Genomic DNA, 13,465 nt, shown 5'->3' on the forward strand with positions numbered 1-13,465 from the left:
GTTCTAATCCCACACCACCGCTTGCTAGACTAGGCAAGTTACTTAACCTTTCTGTGCCTCAGTTTCTCATTCTGTAAACAGAGGGATGATAATAATAGTACCCACCCTTTTAGGTACTGTTGGTTGGGAGGATTAAAAGAAGTAATCCACAGCGTGCACTTACCAGAGTGCCTGGAACATAGCAAGAAATTCATAAAGCTTAGCTATGAAAACGGCTCAGGGTTATAGCAGCGGTCAGATTTGAACCGAGATCCCTCCAACTCAATGCTCGTGCTCCCTCAACAATCTCCGCAGATAAGTCATCCAGGTCCTTGCTTCAGGGAAAGAGCATGCTGCCTACTCCTTCCCCTCTGTTCACCTCTTACTCCTATTTGCTTAATTAATAACCAGACCTCTCTTATGACTGCTTAGACATCACCTCCTCTGGGAGAGCCTTTCCTGAGCCCCAAGATTAGGTTAGATGCTCCTCTTATGGACGTCCTCCTGTAGCATCCTGACCATCCAGCACTGGTACCGCTCATCGCTGTACATGAGAATTGCCTGATTGCTGGTTTGTGCTTCCCTCTACACCGTAAGCCCTTTGAGAGCAAAGGTTGTGTATTATTCTTATATCCACGATGCTGGCACATAACAGACATTTAGTACATATTCACTGATTGAATGACAACTAAAATCAGACTCAGAAAATCTGAGAATATTTGAGCTGGAAGGAAACACTGAGTCATCTCATCTAGTGATTCCAACAAGGGCTGTGCCACCTCCCAGGGGCACATTTTGAAAATGCCAGGAGGTGTTTTTGGTTGGCACAGGGGCTGGGAGGCACTATTGGAATTTGGAGGACAGGGGCTGTGTGCTAAGTGGTCTGTAAGTGTTAGGACAGTCCTGTGCAATGAAGAATTAATTACTCTAGGCTCTGCACAACTTTTCTAATCTGGAAAGACATTTTATGTAGATGAATAACCTGTTTATAGTTTTTAAATCTAGACTCTAACTTTTCACAAAGTAGTTACTTGCAGTTTTCATATATCTGAATATGACAGGTATGCAACCACTGTCTGTATTAAAGAGAAATTATACTGTGCGTTGTCCAGGAAAAAAAAAATTGTTCACCATTGTGGAAAACTCACGTGATCAACAGCAACATGGCTCATGTTCCTTGAATCCCCAGTACATCCCATCTGTATCCACCTTTAAAGCCGTTACCTTCATGATGATTGCATCTGTCAGCAGTTTCTTCACACATAATAAATCATTCTAAAACACGGTGGCTTAGAACACATCGTTCTCCCCCGCACATCTGTGGGTTAGCGAGGGGTTGGCGGATGCAGGCGGGGCTCAGCGGGGCAGTTCCGCTTGACGCCTGGTCAGCGGGGCTTTCTCCGAGCGTGAGTTGGGCTCAGGTCTGCTCCCTATATCTCATCATGGGCCCAGGCTGGAGGGGCAGCATGAGAATGGCAGGGACCCAGGTGGGCAAGGCCCCCTGCCCAGCGCATTTCACACCTTAGTTCAGCCTTGCCTGCTGCTATGCCACTTGGCCAGGGCAGACCACACTGGCAAGCCCAAGGTCTGGGGGGTGTGGGGGGGAGGAAAAGAACACTCTCCCCACGGAGGTGGCGGGGAGACGGTGAATATTTGTGAGCAAAACCTAATCTACCTGAGTGATTCTACATGAATATCCGAATTTAGCTCTGATTTCAAAAAGTCATATATAAAGGAAAAAAAAAAACAATTTTGTCTTACTTATCTTAAATCCAAGTGTATTCATGATCATGAAGGTAGGTGCATCTGACAGCTTCATTGTAATATAATAATGTGGTCATGCTGAGCATTCATATGTGAAATACATGTTTTATTGTAACTATCCTTTTATTTTAAAATATTTTGTGCATCTTAGTTGAAATGAGGTGTTTGGATAGATTACATTATTAATGGATTTCATTTTAAGAGACTCATGCGGGTTGGCAAAGTATTCTTTATGAGAAGAGGACAAAGGGGAAAATTTGGGACCCTGTGGCTAATTCAGTGTGCTTCAGTCTGGTGAAGGGGTCCCTGAGTCACGCACACCTCCCTTTGAGTCCTGCCCCTACCATTTACAAGTTAATTATGTAACTTCAGGCCAGTTGTTTAGCATTTCTGAGCCTTTCTCAGGTGTACGAAGAGGGTAATAATACCCATCGCTTCTGGTTGGCAGGAAGAATGAAATGAGATCACACGTGTGACATGCAGGATCCTGGCAGGAAACAGATGGTGCGCTCACGTTGGGTAATTGAAGAAAGTTTTGTGAGGGGACAGTTTACCAGAGTTAAGTTCAATTACCCAGGGAATGTGCATTCCCTGAGGGTGATTAACGGTAGGAAGTTATTTCCACCCCTAAGTCTACGGAGCCAAGGGGAAATAGAACTTACTGGAAATCCAAAGAGAATAATTTTACAGAAGGGGTCGGAGGGTATAGCTCAGTGGTAGAGTGCATGCTTAGCATGCCCGAGGTCCTGGGTTCAATCTCCAGTACCTCCACTAAATAAACAAACAAATTTAGTTACCCCCCTCAAAAGATGAATGGGAAACCATCCCAACAAACACATTTTAGAAAAAAAAAGGAGCAGTGTCCTAACAGCTACATGGCAGAGTAAGAACTTTATAAGTTGTAGCACTGTTAGCTAAGTAAGTAAACACACACACCTGCACATACATACGTATACATATACATACACGCACAGATACATTAACTGGAAACACAAATAACCTCCCCAAAGTATGACTAGAACCTCCACTAGAGTCTACTTGATCTTGCAGGGAAGGAAGAAAATTCTCCTTCCTCTACCCATCTTGGGTTCTCCAACTGAAGCCCTACAAAAAATAAAACTAACAAGCAGACATTTATAAACGTGTATCAGGCATGCACGTGGGAGCACTCGGAGGGGGGCACCTCAAAGAGGTGTTAGAACCTGCACTTATACAGCATCTTGATAGGAGAACAGCACATTTTTAGAGACATGACAAAACATGAAAAGGACTTTGAGCTCCTGTGAGGGACAAATTTGGGGAAGGCAAGGATATGGGGAAACTAAAGGTAAATAAGGGTCTAGAATCGAAACTAGGGATTAACTTCTGTTCTTCTTGGTACAGAGGGAAGTTGGGGGTGGGGGAATGGGGATATCTTTACAGATTACGTCTTGCTTTTTAGGCAAATAAGGGGAGGGCAGAGAGCTTTTCTTACATCTGCTGATTCTCAATTGCCATTATCTCCAAATCATTCTTGTGCCCAACTGGCATATTTGGGAGTGGCGTAGTCTGCTGCCTTTTCATCTCTTCATTCAGAGTCAAAGGCTTTTTCTACCGTGTTCCTCTGTAGATTATTTCAAATTTCCACGTCAGCGATGACAACTTGCCCTCTCTGGGCCACAGACTTTCGAAACTTAAGGGTAGTAGTAATGTTTGCCCCCCCCAAACATATTAAGGAGGATGCTGTCCTCGCGGATGAGCAGCATTTAAGCTAGAGAGTCAGGGACTCCTTCATTTCCAACTCACCGACAGCACGGAGAGCAAGTGTAGCTGGATGGTGAATTGCTTAGAAACTGTACCAGAGCAGCGGTGACCTCAGTTTAAACCAGTGCCTGGGTTTAAAGGCAGTTTCTGATTGCCTATAAGCGCTGCAATTTAAAACAAACACGTGAAAGTTAGAACAGATTTCTGGATTGTTCCCAACGCCACACCGAGATTAAAGGAGATTATATTTACCCTGACAGGCATCTGGGCATAAGCATCACCGAATCTGGTTAAACCAGTTCCTGCAGCCAGGGGATCAGCCCTAAATGTTTATTCAACTTTATGACTCTTGGGGAAGACAAGGCTACCCGATTTTTCCACTGTTTCTGAAAGCCTCAGTAGTTCCAGAAGCCTTCACTGTCAGGTGGAAATTGTGTAATCAGAGCTGAGGCGCAGCCAGGGTTCCTGGAGTCAGAGGAAAAATAAACACATCTCTTTGCATACAGAGTAGATTAGCTGCTTCTTTTTGATATCACATGCTTTCAATTTTCAGGTCTAAAAAAAAAAACACAAGGCGACCTGCAGAGGCCCCAGCCACCGACTGCCAGATTAGCATTTCACTGGCTGGAACTGGATGTCAGGATTCTGAACAAATACCTTTTGAAATGTCGCTTAGTTTCTCAGGGACTCAGGTTTGGATAAATCTCTTACTATTACCCAGTGACCTCAGGTGCCTTTTCTTCTCAAAGCCAGATCAACCCCTCGGGTGTCACACAACAGAAAACTTTAAAATAGCCTTTGATTCCAAATCTGGCACCCTGCTCCGGGAAAGATGATATCCAATCTAGAAATTTATGCAATAATCCAAACCCATAAGCACAGATGTACGCTTTATTTCATCATCTAAAACCAAAACTCCCAAAGCGCCATTAATACACATAGACAGCTGCTTGGATAGAAGCTGAATCTGTAACTAACAGAATTTGTACCGCACTTTTCACAAAATACATACACGTTATTTCGCCCCTGTCATAAACCTCTGAAGCTGGCATTATCACGTATTTTACACGTGGAGAGAAGGCTAGTCTGGGAGGTTGCAAGATCCGCCCAAGGACATGGAGAGGGGCAGAGTCAGGACTTAAATACAGGTCTACTGCAAATACTACTTAAATACAGGTCTACTCAAACTCTTAGTCAAAAGAGAATTTTGACCCACCTTCTATTTATTAAAAATAAGCAATATTAGGACATAAGTAAATTTATAGCCAAAAGTGACATCTGTTGTCTTACTTAGTGCTAGAACAGAAACTTTAAAGCTTAAGGATTTATTTCCTCAAAGAACTCCTTACATGGATTCTGAAGCAGGTTAAAATCTACTGGATAAAATGATTAATAATGCAACTTGCTTAGACAAATGTATTTTTGTTACATGCTTTCACAGTTCAAGCCGTGGTTCCACTTAACACTTAGCGACCTTCTCAGCACTGAGTGAAAGCACAATTGCTCGCAATGAAGGAAAGCTCGCAGGAGTCAAACATGACTTTGTTCCAAGTTAAGTGTTTTGTTCCTGAGACTTCGTGCTTAATTACTACCATCTAGGACAATAATCTTTTGATATTGTGACAAATTAGTACATTTGCTTGATGGAAACCAACTCATCATCATCATCATCAAGGAGGCCTAATTAAGAAAAACTCACTGATGAAAAACGTGGGACAAGAATTAGGTTTTCAAAGAAATGCGGGTGATCTAACCACACTCTGTAAATGAGGATATTTTCTGATTTTGTGAAGAGATTTCCTGCTGCCACAATTCTCTGGCTTTTTGGGGACTTCCTCCTCTACCATGATGAATTCTTCAATAAAAATTAAATCTCTCTTATCTGACTTCTGCTATAAACACAATATGAAGTAGGTATGAAATATTCTTGCCAAAAATGTTTAACCTGAAACTGTTCAAGCTTTTAGATCTCACTCCCAGTTTATAGGAAATACAGGGGATAGAGGATGAAATTGAATACTAAGAAGTCTTATGAGACAAATCCAGAATGGCGGATATCCCCAGGGTTAATGTCACGGGAAAAGTGAAGGAACTGTCCCAAATTAAAAGATAGAACAAACAAATGCAATGTATAAAACTTGGTTGAATCTCAACTCAGAGTGGTATAGCTGTAAAATATATATTTGGTGAAAAACAGAAGATATTTGAAAATGGTTTATATAAGTAGGGTTTTTTGTTAATTTTCTTAAGAGAGACGATTCTGTGGTAAGTAGAATGACCTTATCCCCTCCTCTCTTTCAATGCAGCCTCTCAACATGGCTAGCCTGGGCGTCCTCACAGCATGGTGGACTCTGGATAGCTGGACTTCTTACTTGGCAGCTGACTTCCCAGGCTGAGTGGGGGCTACCAGGCTTCTTAAAGGCTAAGCCCCAAAATAGCATCACTGCACGTTCATTACATTCTGATGGTCAAAGCCAGCTGCAAGGCCAGCCCAGACTGAAAAGGGCAAGAGGTGGATTCCACTTCCTGATAGGTGGAAAAGTACATGCTTACAAAGAGGGAAGGAAGTGAGGACAACCATTTTTGGAGACCAGTTACTCCCTTTCCTCCAAAGAACAGATTAAATATATTAAGAGGTTGAATGAAAGCCACACACTCCACAATGCAACAGGAATCTAGATATTGAAAATATGCTTCTATTATACATAAGAAAAATGTTGAGAGCTCACGTCAAAGTCAGTGAAGCATTTTGTTTACAAAGCATTTAGTTTCCCTTCCCTGTGTGCAAGGAATTTACAGTCTAAGAGGCAAAGGTAGAAATGTGCACACATGAAGATTAAGACATTATTCCCTAGAAAATACTTTATTTTGATCTGTTATCATTTCCCGGTTTTCCTTCTGCCTTGGAGCAGTATCTAAAGAGCGAATCCAAGACCTAAATTGTATTTTACTGATTTTTGTATTCCTACTGCCTTTTGGAGAATCTGGCATGCAATGAGTACTCAGCAAATGTTCGTTGAACTCAGTGAGTGATTTATATCCGTCACACAAACTGTTGTCCATTCAGGAGCTGGGATTTTAGGAAACAATAAAGGGCTAAAGCAAACTCATGTATTTGCCGTGACTGAGGAATGGGCTGTTCCAGTACATGACTATGTGGAACAGAACCAAGAGCCCAGTAGTAAGCAAGACATTTATCTCAGTTATCAAAAGAATTATGACAAATCCAGGTTGAAAGGTCCTACACGTTAAGAAGAATGCCTCTCAGGCCTCACTACAGGAAATATTTACAGATGGGTGTTCCTATTACTTCAGCCTTCCATCTGGGATAAGACCAGGAGGTGGCTGGGACTGCAGTAATGGCTGAGGTAGAGGCTGGTCCTGGTCACATTCAGGGAGAGTAATGCATCTGGGGGTGCTTAAAAGCCTTTTCTTTCGGGTAGTGTTTTGGTCTGAATTGTGTCCCCGTCCAAAATTCATATGCCGAAGCCCTAACCCCCATGCGACTGTATTTGGAGATACAGCCTTTAAAAAAAGGTTGGTGAAGATGGAATCACTGTGATTTCTCTTTTGCTATCCTAGCTGCTTGATGGGGACTAGGGATTAAAAAAACTATCCACTGCTGCTGCCATCCAGCCTCCTATGATTGGTTTTTGATTTTTTGTTTTAAAATGGTTTGTATTTTTATATTTACACTATAATGCTCAGGATAGGCCTACAGCAAGTTTTAACAAATAAATGCAAAAAATGTTAGTGACTAAACACAAGCACCTGTTTCTTGCTCACGTCACAGTCCAGCGCAGTCAGCGCGCTCTCCTGGTACGTTTCCAAGAAGTGACTCATGTGCTCTGGCTGCTTCCACTTTGCAAGTTCTTTGTTTATAGCCAAATGGGAAGGCAAGAGAGTGGCCAACCATGACCACTGGTTGTGATGCAGTGAGTTTTACTGCCAGGTCTGGAAGTCACGTAGATCCCTTATCCCCACATCTCACTGGCCAGAACACAGTCACGTGGAACCAAACTAACCACATGAGAGGCTTGGAAACAGAGGGACAACACGGGAGAATCTTCCCACAACTCTACAGCTGCCCGAGAAACTTTGGGAAAGAAGGTCGACTGTAAAACATAAAATGCTGCCTGTCCCTTCATGTATCTGTGGAAGGATTTAAGATATAATCTGATCAAAGAACTGGTCACTGTTGTTTTTAATAAGGTTTTAATTCCTTTAGTACAAAACTTCAAATTAAAAAAAATTTTCCTGAATCAAATTGTTTTCAGAACTGCAAAAACATGTTTCCAGAGTCGTCAACTGTTGACAAATTTGGGGGAGAATAAGGCAGCATATATTTAAATAAGAATTAAAATGTCTCTAATTATAAAGATTCCAGTTAACCATGTCTTTTGGAATGACCAAGAATTAAACTATACTAATACATGAAGTAAGAAAATGGTGGTTTGGCATCATTTATAAACATAAATGTGTTCACAAGCATTCTAAATATTCCATAGACATACTTCAGGAGAAGTCTAATCTTAAGACAGTTATTTTTATTACCTTTAGTCTACCATGTTTGACACTATAAATATACTCGCTGAAAAAATTAACCCAATATTTAAATAAGAATGAAGCTCATGAAAATTTACGAAATATAAGCAATGTACTCTGACTTGTAATCACATCTTAAATATTTCAACTTTACCCTTTTGGCCTGGTCAGGCCATTTAAAAATATTTCCACACTATTTTAATTTTAGGATATAAAACAGAAGCAACTCACTAAGTTTCCACTATAAAAATTAATATAGCAATCCTCAAAATACTGAAAAAAACTGATGAAAGCAGTACCCACATCATAACAACTTATTTCAATAAGAATACACCCTCAAAAGGCACGTTTTAATTACTAGTATTCATCTAAAGATAGTAGCTTGAGTTTTGAATTTCCAGTCCATTTTCCATCATCTCAACATTAAGAGCACGGAGAGTCAGGGAGGGAGGCGAGCACGGCGTCTGGCGGACGTCTACCAGGACAGTGTTCTCACGCATCACATCCACGAAGGCCAGGGGAAAGGCGTGAGGGGAGAGATGACGGCACATCTGACTTCCATCCTAATTTCAACTTCAGGAAATACTTTCTACACAAAAATAACTTTAAAAATTACAGGACAGAATGCTTAAAAAACAAAAGGCCAAATTGCCCAGTTTAGTACATGGGGTGATGTTATTTCTTTGAAGCGGAGAAGAGAATGAAGCTTCTTTGGGATCAAATCTTCACACTGGGCTCATCTCAACTTAAATCACTTGATGAGTTAAAAGTGCTACAGATACCCAGGATGTCAGACATACTGATACTCAAAATCAAATTAAAATGATTTTATAGTTAGCTCTGTCATGTTCCCCTTTGATTGGGGCTGATACTCTAAAAGGTGACTGTAATTATAATAACATCAGTAATTTCAAGTACCCTACAATACTACTATTATTTTTAAGAGGTTATGTCCTAGGACTCCAAAAATGCAATCCAATATACGGTTTGAGTTACGGTTTACCTTTCAGTGAAGTTGAACGCTAACGGAAATACTAAGTTGAATCAGTCAGTACTCTGAGGTACTAACTGACTCTGCATGAGGTACTGATTCCATGCAAGAAACAGAAGGGAATTTTTAACGATATTTTGGAATTTCAAAATATTAGGGATCTATCTTAATTTCATATTATTCCCCTCAAGTCTGTTTAGTGTTTCTATTTTTTTTTTAGAAAGGGAGATAACCTTAAGATTTTTTCCCTCACTATAACAAACTAATTGACCAAAAATACTTTGAAGTACAAAAAAGAGAAAATGGTCATCTGTAACTTAAACAAAATGTAATTTTCTGGTCCCTAATAATGGTTACTTTAAGAGCATTTATTCAAGTTCTAAAATAGCAGCTTTTAAAATTAAGGCAACATTGCTTTATTCTTACCTATTTTTCTATTAACTACTCTATTAAAGTTTCTAAGAGCAGTTTCAACCTGAAAGGCCTTATATAATGTAAGACGAGTTAACATGAACATTCTTCTCAGTGTTTAAAAGGTACATAAAAAGTTACTGTATTCAAAGTCAACACACACCTCATTTTTTGGTTTGGGATTCTAAAGTAATTACAGTCGTTTCAGAATGTGTAAACTATGAAATCACCTCTTCAACTAACATCAACAACATAAAATACAATTTTTCTACAAAAATATGATGTAAGAGATACATCACTTCTTCCCTGAAATAGAAATTTAATATTTGGACAAAGAAACTGTAAACTTTGAGTACTGTTAAAATGTATTATATGAGGTTTTGGCAACTGGAGCTCTTAACAGAGATCACACCACTGTCATGTTTTAACAACATGAAAATGCCAAATAGTTTGTTTTTCTCACTCGTGCATCTGCTACCAGGAGGAAAAGAATGGCTTCCTGCAGTGGACAGTCTGCGTGAATGAGTTGCTGAGGTGCACAATCCGGCCTTGACTTCCACCTTGACTGCGTTCCACAATCACACAAGGCATCTGTACCAGCTGGACAGGGCTCTTCCCGTCTCTCAGTGCCTGAGTAAGATTTAAGATCTGTGCAAAGAAGAGATTTTCACCAGCTCAAAAAAGATCAAAACATTCGGTTCACTGACATTATTTTAACCATTGTTTCATAATTGTAATTTTTATTTCATCCATTTATGCCCAGTAGAGACTGTGATGAGGAGTAACTGCTACAAATATCTATTATGTGAATGTGTATGCTTATACATACACAAACACATAAACACACAAATGCACAAACTTAGAATTAATGATTTTTGCCAGCTGGTAACTTTGCAGTATTTTAGAATGCACGTATATCCAGGAGCATTGGGGTTAGAGATGGAATAAAGTGACTGGTTCCACACAGTACTCTATTTGACACTGGATCCAACAAATACTGGTCTAAAAAGTTTGGTTTTAACTAAATACCTGCCTTACCCACTTATTCAACAAATATATTTATTGCATACTTACTACGTGCTAGGCTCTGTTCTAAGTGCTGGAGATATAACAGCAAAACAAACAAAAAAAGAAACAAATTCTGTGCCTTCACTGAGCTCACATTTTAGCAGGGGAGGAGTCAATAAACATCATGAACAAGTCAACTGTACCATGTATTAGAAGGAAAAAGTGCTATGGGAAAGCACGATGCAGGGCAAACGGGTTAAGAGAATTTGGGAAGGTAGCATTTGAAATAAAGTTTTATTTAAGAGTTTACTCTTAAAAATAAATAAAACTAGGAATAGTAAAATGCATTACCTTCCATGTTTAAATACACTATTGGAATTGCTACTTGCACATGTAAATAAGGTTATGAAACTCAATGCACAGCTTACAGCCTACTCTGTTTAAATAAAAATTTAATAATCCATTTTCTTTTTTTCCCCTGCATATCAAGTAGAAAATTCCCTTAGTTGTATACTTTAGAAATAAGGTCTCCTTTAGGTTTCTGAAAGTTATCTTATATACAGATGGTGGGCATATTACTAGTTATTGTAAAGACCATTTAATAGTGATAAGCATAAAGATTTCAACACAGAGCCAAAAAAATAAACTTTGTAACATTTTGAATAGTGTCAACTAGATGGTTTACGTCCTGGAAGATCTGAAGTATTTAACACATCAGGGAAATAAACCTTCACTAGCAATAGTAGTTACTCATTGTATTTATGTTTTAAGATCACTTAATTTAAGTTCTTCCTTTAAAATCTTCTAGGCTGGTTGCATTTGGATAACAAGACAAAAATAACTTATAAAATTTACATTTATAAGCATTGCTTTTGCCATGAAAATAAAATGTGGGTACCACTATGGCTAAGGAATGAAATATTCTGGTTGGTCTCCTCTTTTGATTTTAAAAATTCTATTCTAAATATGTTAGTATAAACATACTAATTTAACTAATATCCAACATTTTCCTAACTCTAAAAATAACACATGACTGTTGTAGAGAATCTAGAAAACAAATGGTACAAAGAAAATGAAACACGATTAAAATTTTTCAAATATATAATAGCAAAAATTATTCAGTCTTAATACTACCCTAAAAATTAATATTTCTTTGGAAATTGATGAGATACTTGATAATCTTGCATTTACTTACTAAAGAAACACTGACTAGCATGCACTGTTGGGGAGGGGAGAAGAGTGAATAGGAGGGAAGAAAACCATCTGAGCTCATAAAGTACTCACATTCTAGAAACAAACAGCCACACGAACAAACAGCTGGAGTGGAGAGTGACAGATACTTCAGCAACAGTGGATCTATGCTCTGACTGTAAAATCTGATCCCCTTCTGTACATACTGCCCATTTTTTCATTTCTCAGAGAATAAATACGTTACTATATATTTAAATCAAAGAAGATTATTTTTAGAAATAGACAAAACACTGCAGGCAAGGAGAAACACTTCAGAATTCTCCATCAATGCCACGTTTGATTACGTGGTAGGGATGTGACACTTAGGTTGAGGGCAGATGGTGTGAGCTCACAGACTTCTGCATGTAGACTTTGCTTTCCTCTAGACTGGTTCACTGGTCCGCAAATTTTAGTGGGCATGAAAATTACTGAACTAGCTACATAGAACTGCATATATTTTAATTTCTTGTTGGTTTTAAGCTATTTTTCAATAGTACTACACCCAATGTGCTGTTTTAACATCAGATTTCTGAATGAAATGTGACCCTGGTACTCCCAGGGTGTGCTGTGGAAATCAGAATTCCCTGAGCGGCGGGAGGAGCCTAGGAACACAGAGGTGGAGCTTGAAGGAAAAATACCGTTCTCCTGACGAAGAGGAAAAGGCACTGAGGGGAGATAACAGTGCACACAAGGGCCCCACAGGGCAAGGGGAAATGGGACAGGACAGTGACAAATGGCTAGGCTTAGGGGAGGCTGCCAATGAGGGGTAAAGGCAGGTGTGGTGGATGGAGGCAGATTGTGACGGTAGAATGCTCAAAGTCGGGAAATGAGCCTGCACCTAGTGTGAATCAAGGGAGCTTTAAATCACTAAAGAGGCGATCATATGTGCTTTTAAAGAGATGGTTCTAGTCTAATGTGGAAGAAGGACGGGCAAACAGGTAAGGATATAAGGACACCACTTAGCAGATCATTAAGTTCAGAGAAGAGCTGATAAGGGCTCCAGGCAGAGGCAATGCCACACGTGCCATTTAGCCAGACTCCCTTATTAAACAGATACAACATGTTAACCCTTTTGAGCCTACTTATAAAATGCAGATAACTATGTAGAGATGTTATGAGGATAAATAATAACAAACTTAAAAATACCTAATAAAGAATCCAGTACTCAGGAAGTATAAAAGTGTTAGTTTCATTTTTTTTTAACATCAGTTTTTATTGAATATTCAAATGAGCTTCTGGTTAAAACCACTGAATACAAGTTCACTGTGGATTAATAAAACTATTATTTCTGCCATTTTTTCAGATCATGTGTGAAATACATCTCATATAAATAAGTACCTTCTGAGGTCCCGTGTTCCAAACAGGCACAGGCAGAGTAAAATGAATGCTCTTACTGAACCTGTCCATGATCCTACTGCTACTTAATGTAAAATTCACAATCTTTAAATTAGTAAACATCACTAGTCAAGTTTTAAAAGAAATGCCTTCACACTAGTTCCTAATTCCCGTCTTCATCGTTATATGAAGAATCAGAACGTGTCATTGATTATGTATGCAAAACTAAAAACTTCCCATAAACTAGGGCAAAAGACTTGGTTGTACAAGCACAAATCATGACGGTAATTGGCAAAATTAGAAGGGAGAAGGATTCGAGGGATAATTATAAACGATAGAAATAACACAAGTATTTTGACTCAATTAAGGAATTGGCTAAATAATGAATTCCGTTGCTTAAAACACGGGTTATTTGTTTTTGTTTGTTAAGCTTCCGTTTCAAATACTGATTTTTTACTT

At 39.2% G+C, this 13,465-nt stretch overlaps 1 protein-coding gene across 1 annotated transcript in view; it reads right to left on the minus strand.

The window, feature by feature from the left end:
* Positions 1 to 7,684: 7,684 nt before the first annotated feature.
* The window catches only part of PI4K2B (phosphatidylinositol 4-kinase type 2 beta), a 32,378-nt gene continuing 26,597 nt past the window's right edge, over positions 7,685 to 13,465 (minus strand). The window contains exon 10 of the mRNA XM_074349671.1: positions 7,685 to 10,081. Coding sequence (XP_074205772.1) covers positions 9,908 to 10,081 — 174 coding nt within the window. The 3' untranslated portion in view covers positions 7,685 to 9,907. The remainder of the gene's footprint in view (positions 10,082 to 13,465) is intronic.

Source organism: Camelus bactrianus, chromosome 2, assembly GCF_048773025.1.
Source record: "Camelus bactrianus isolate YW-2024 breed Bactrian camel chromosome 2, ASM4877302v1, whole genome shotgun sequence".
In the NCBI taxonomy this organism is placed as follows: domain Eukaryota; kingdom Metazoa; phylum Chordata; class Mammalia; order Artiodactyla; family Camelidae; genus Camelus; species Camelus bactrianus.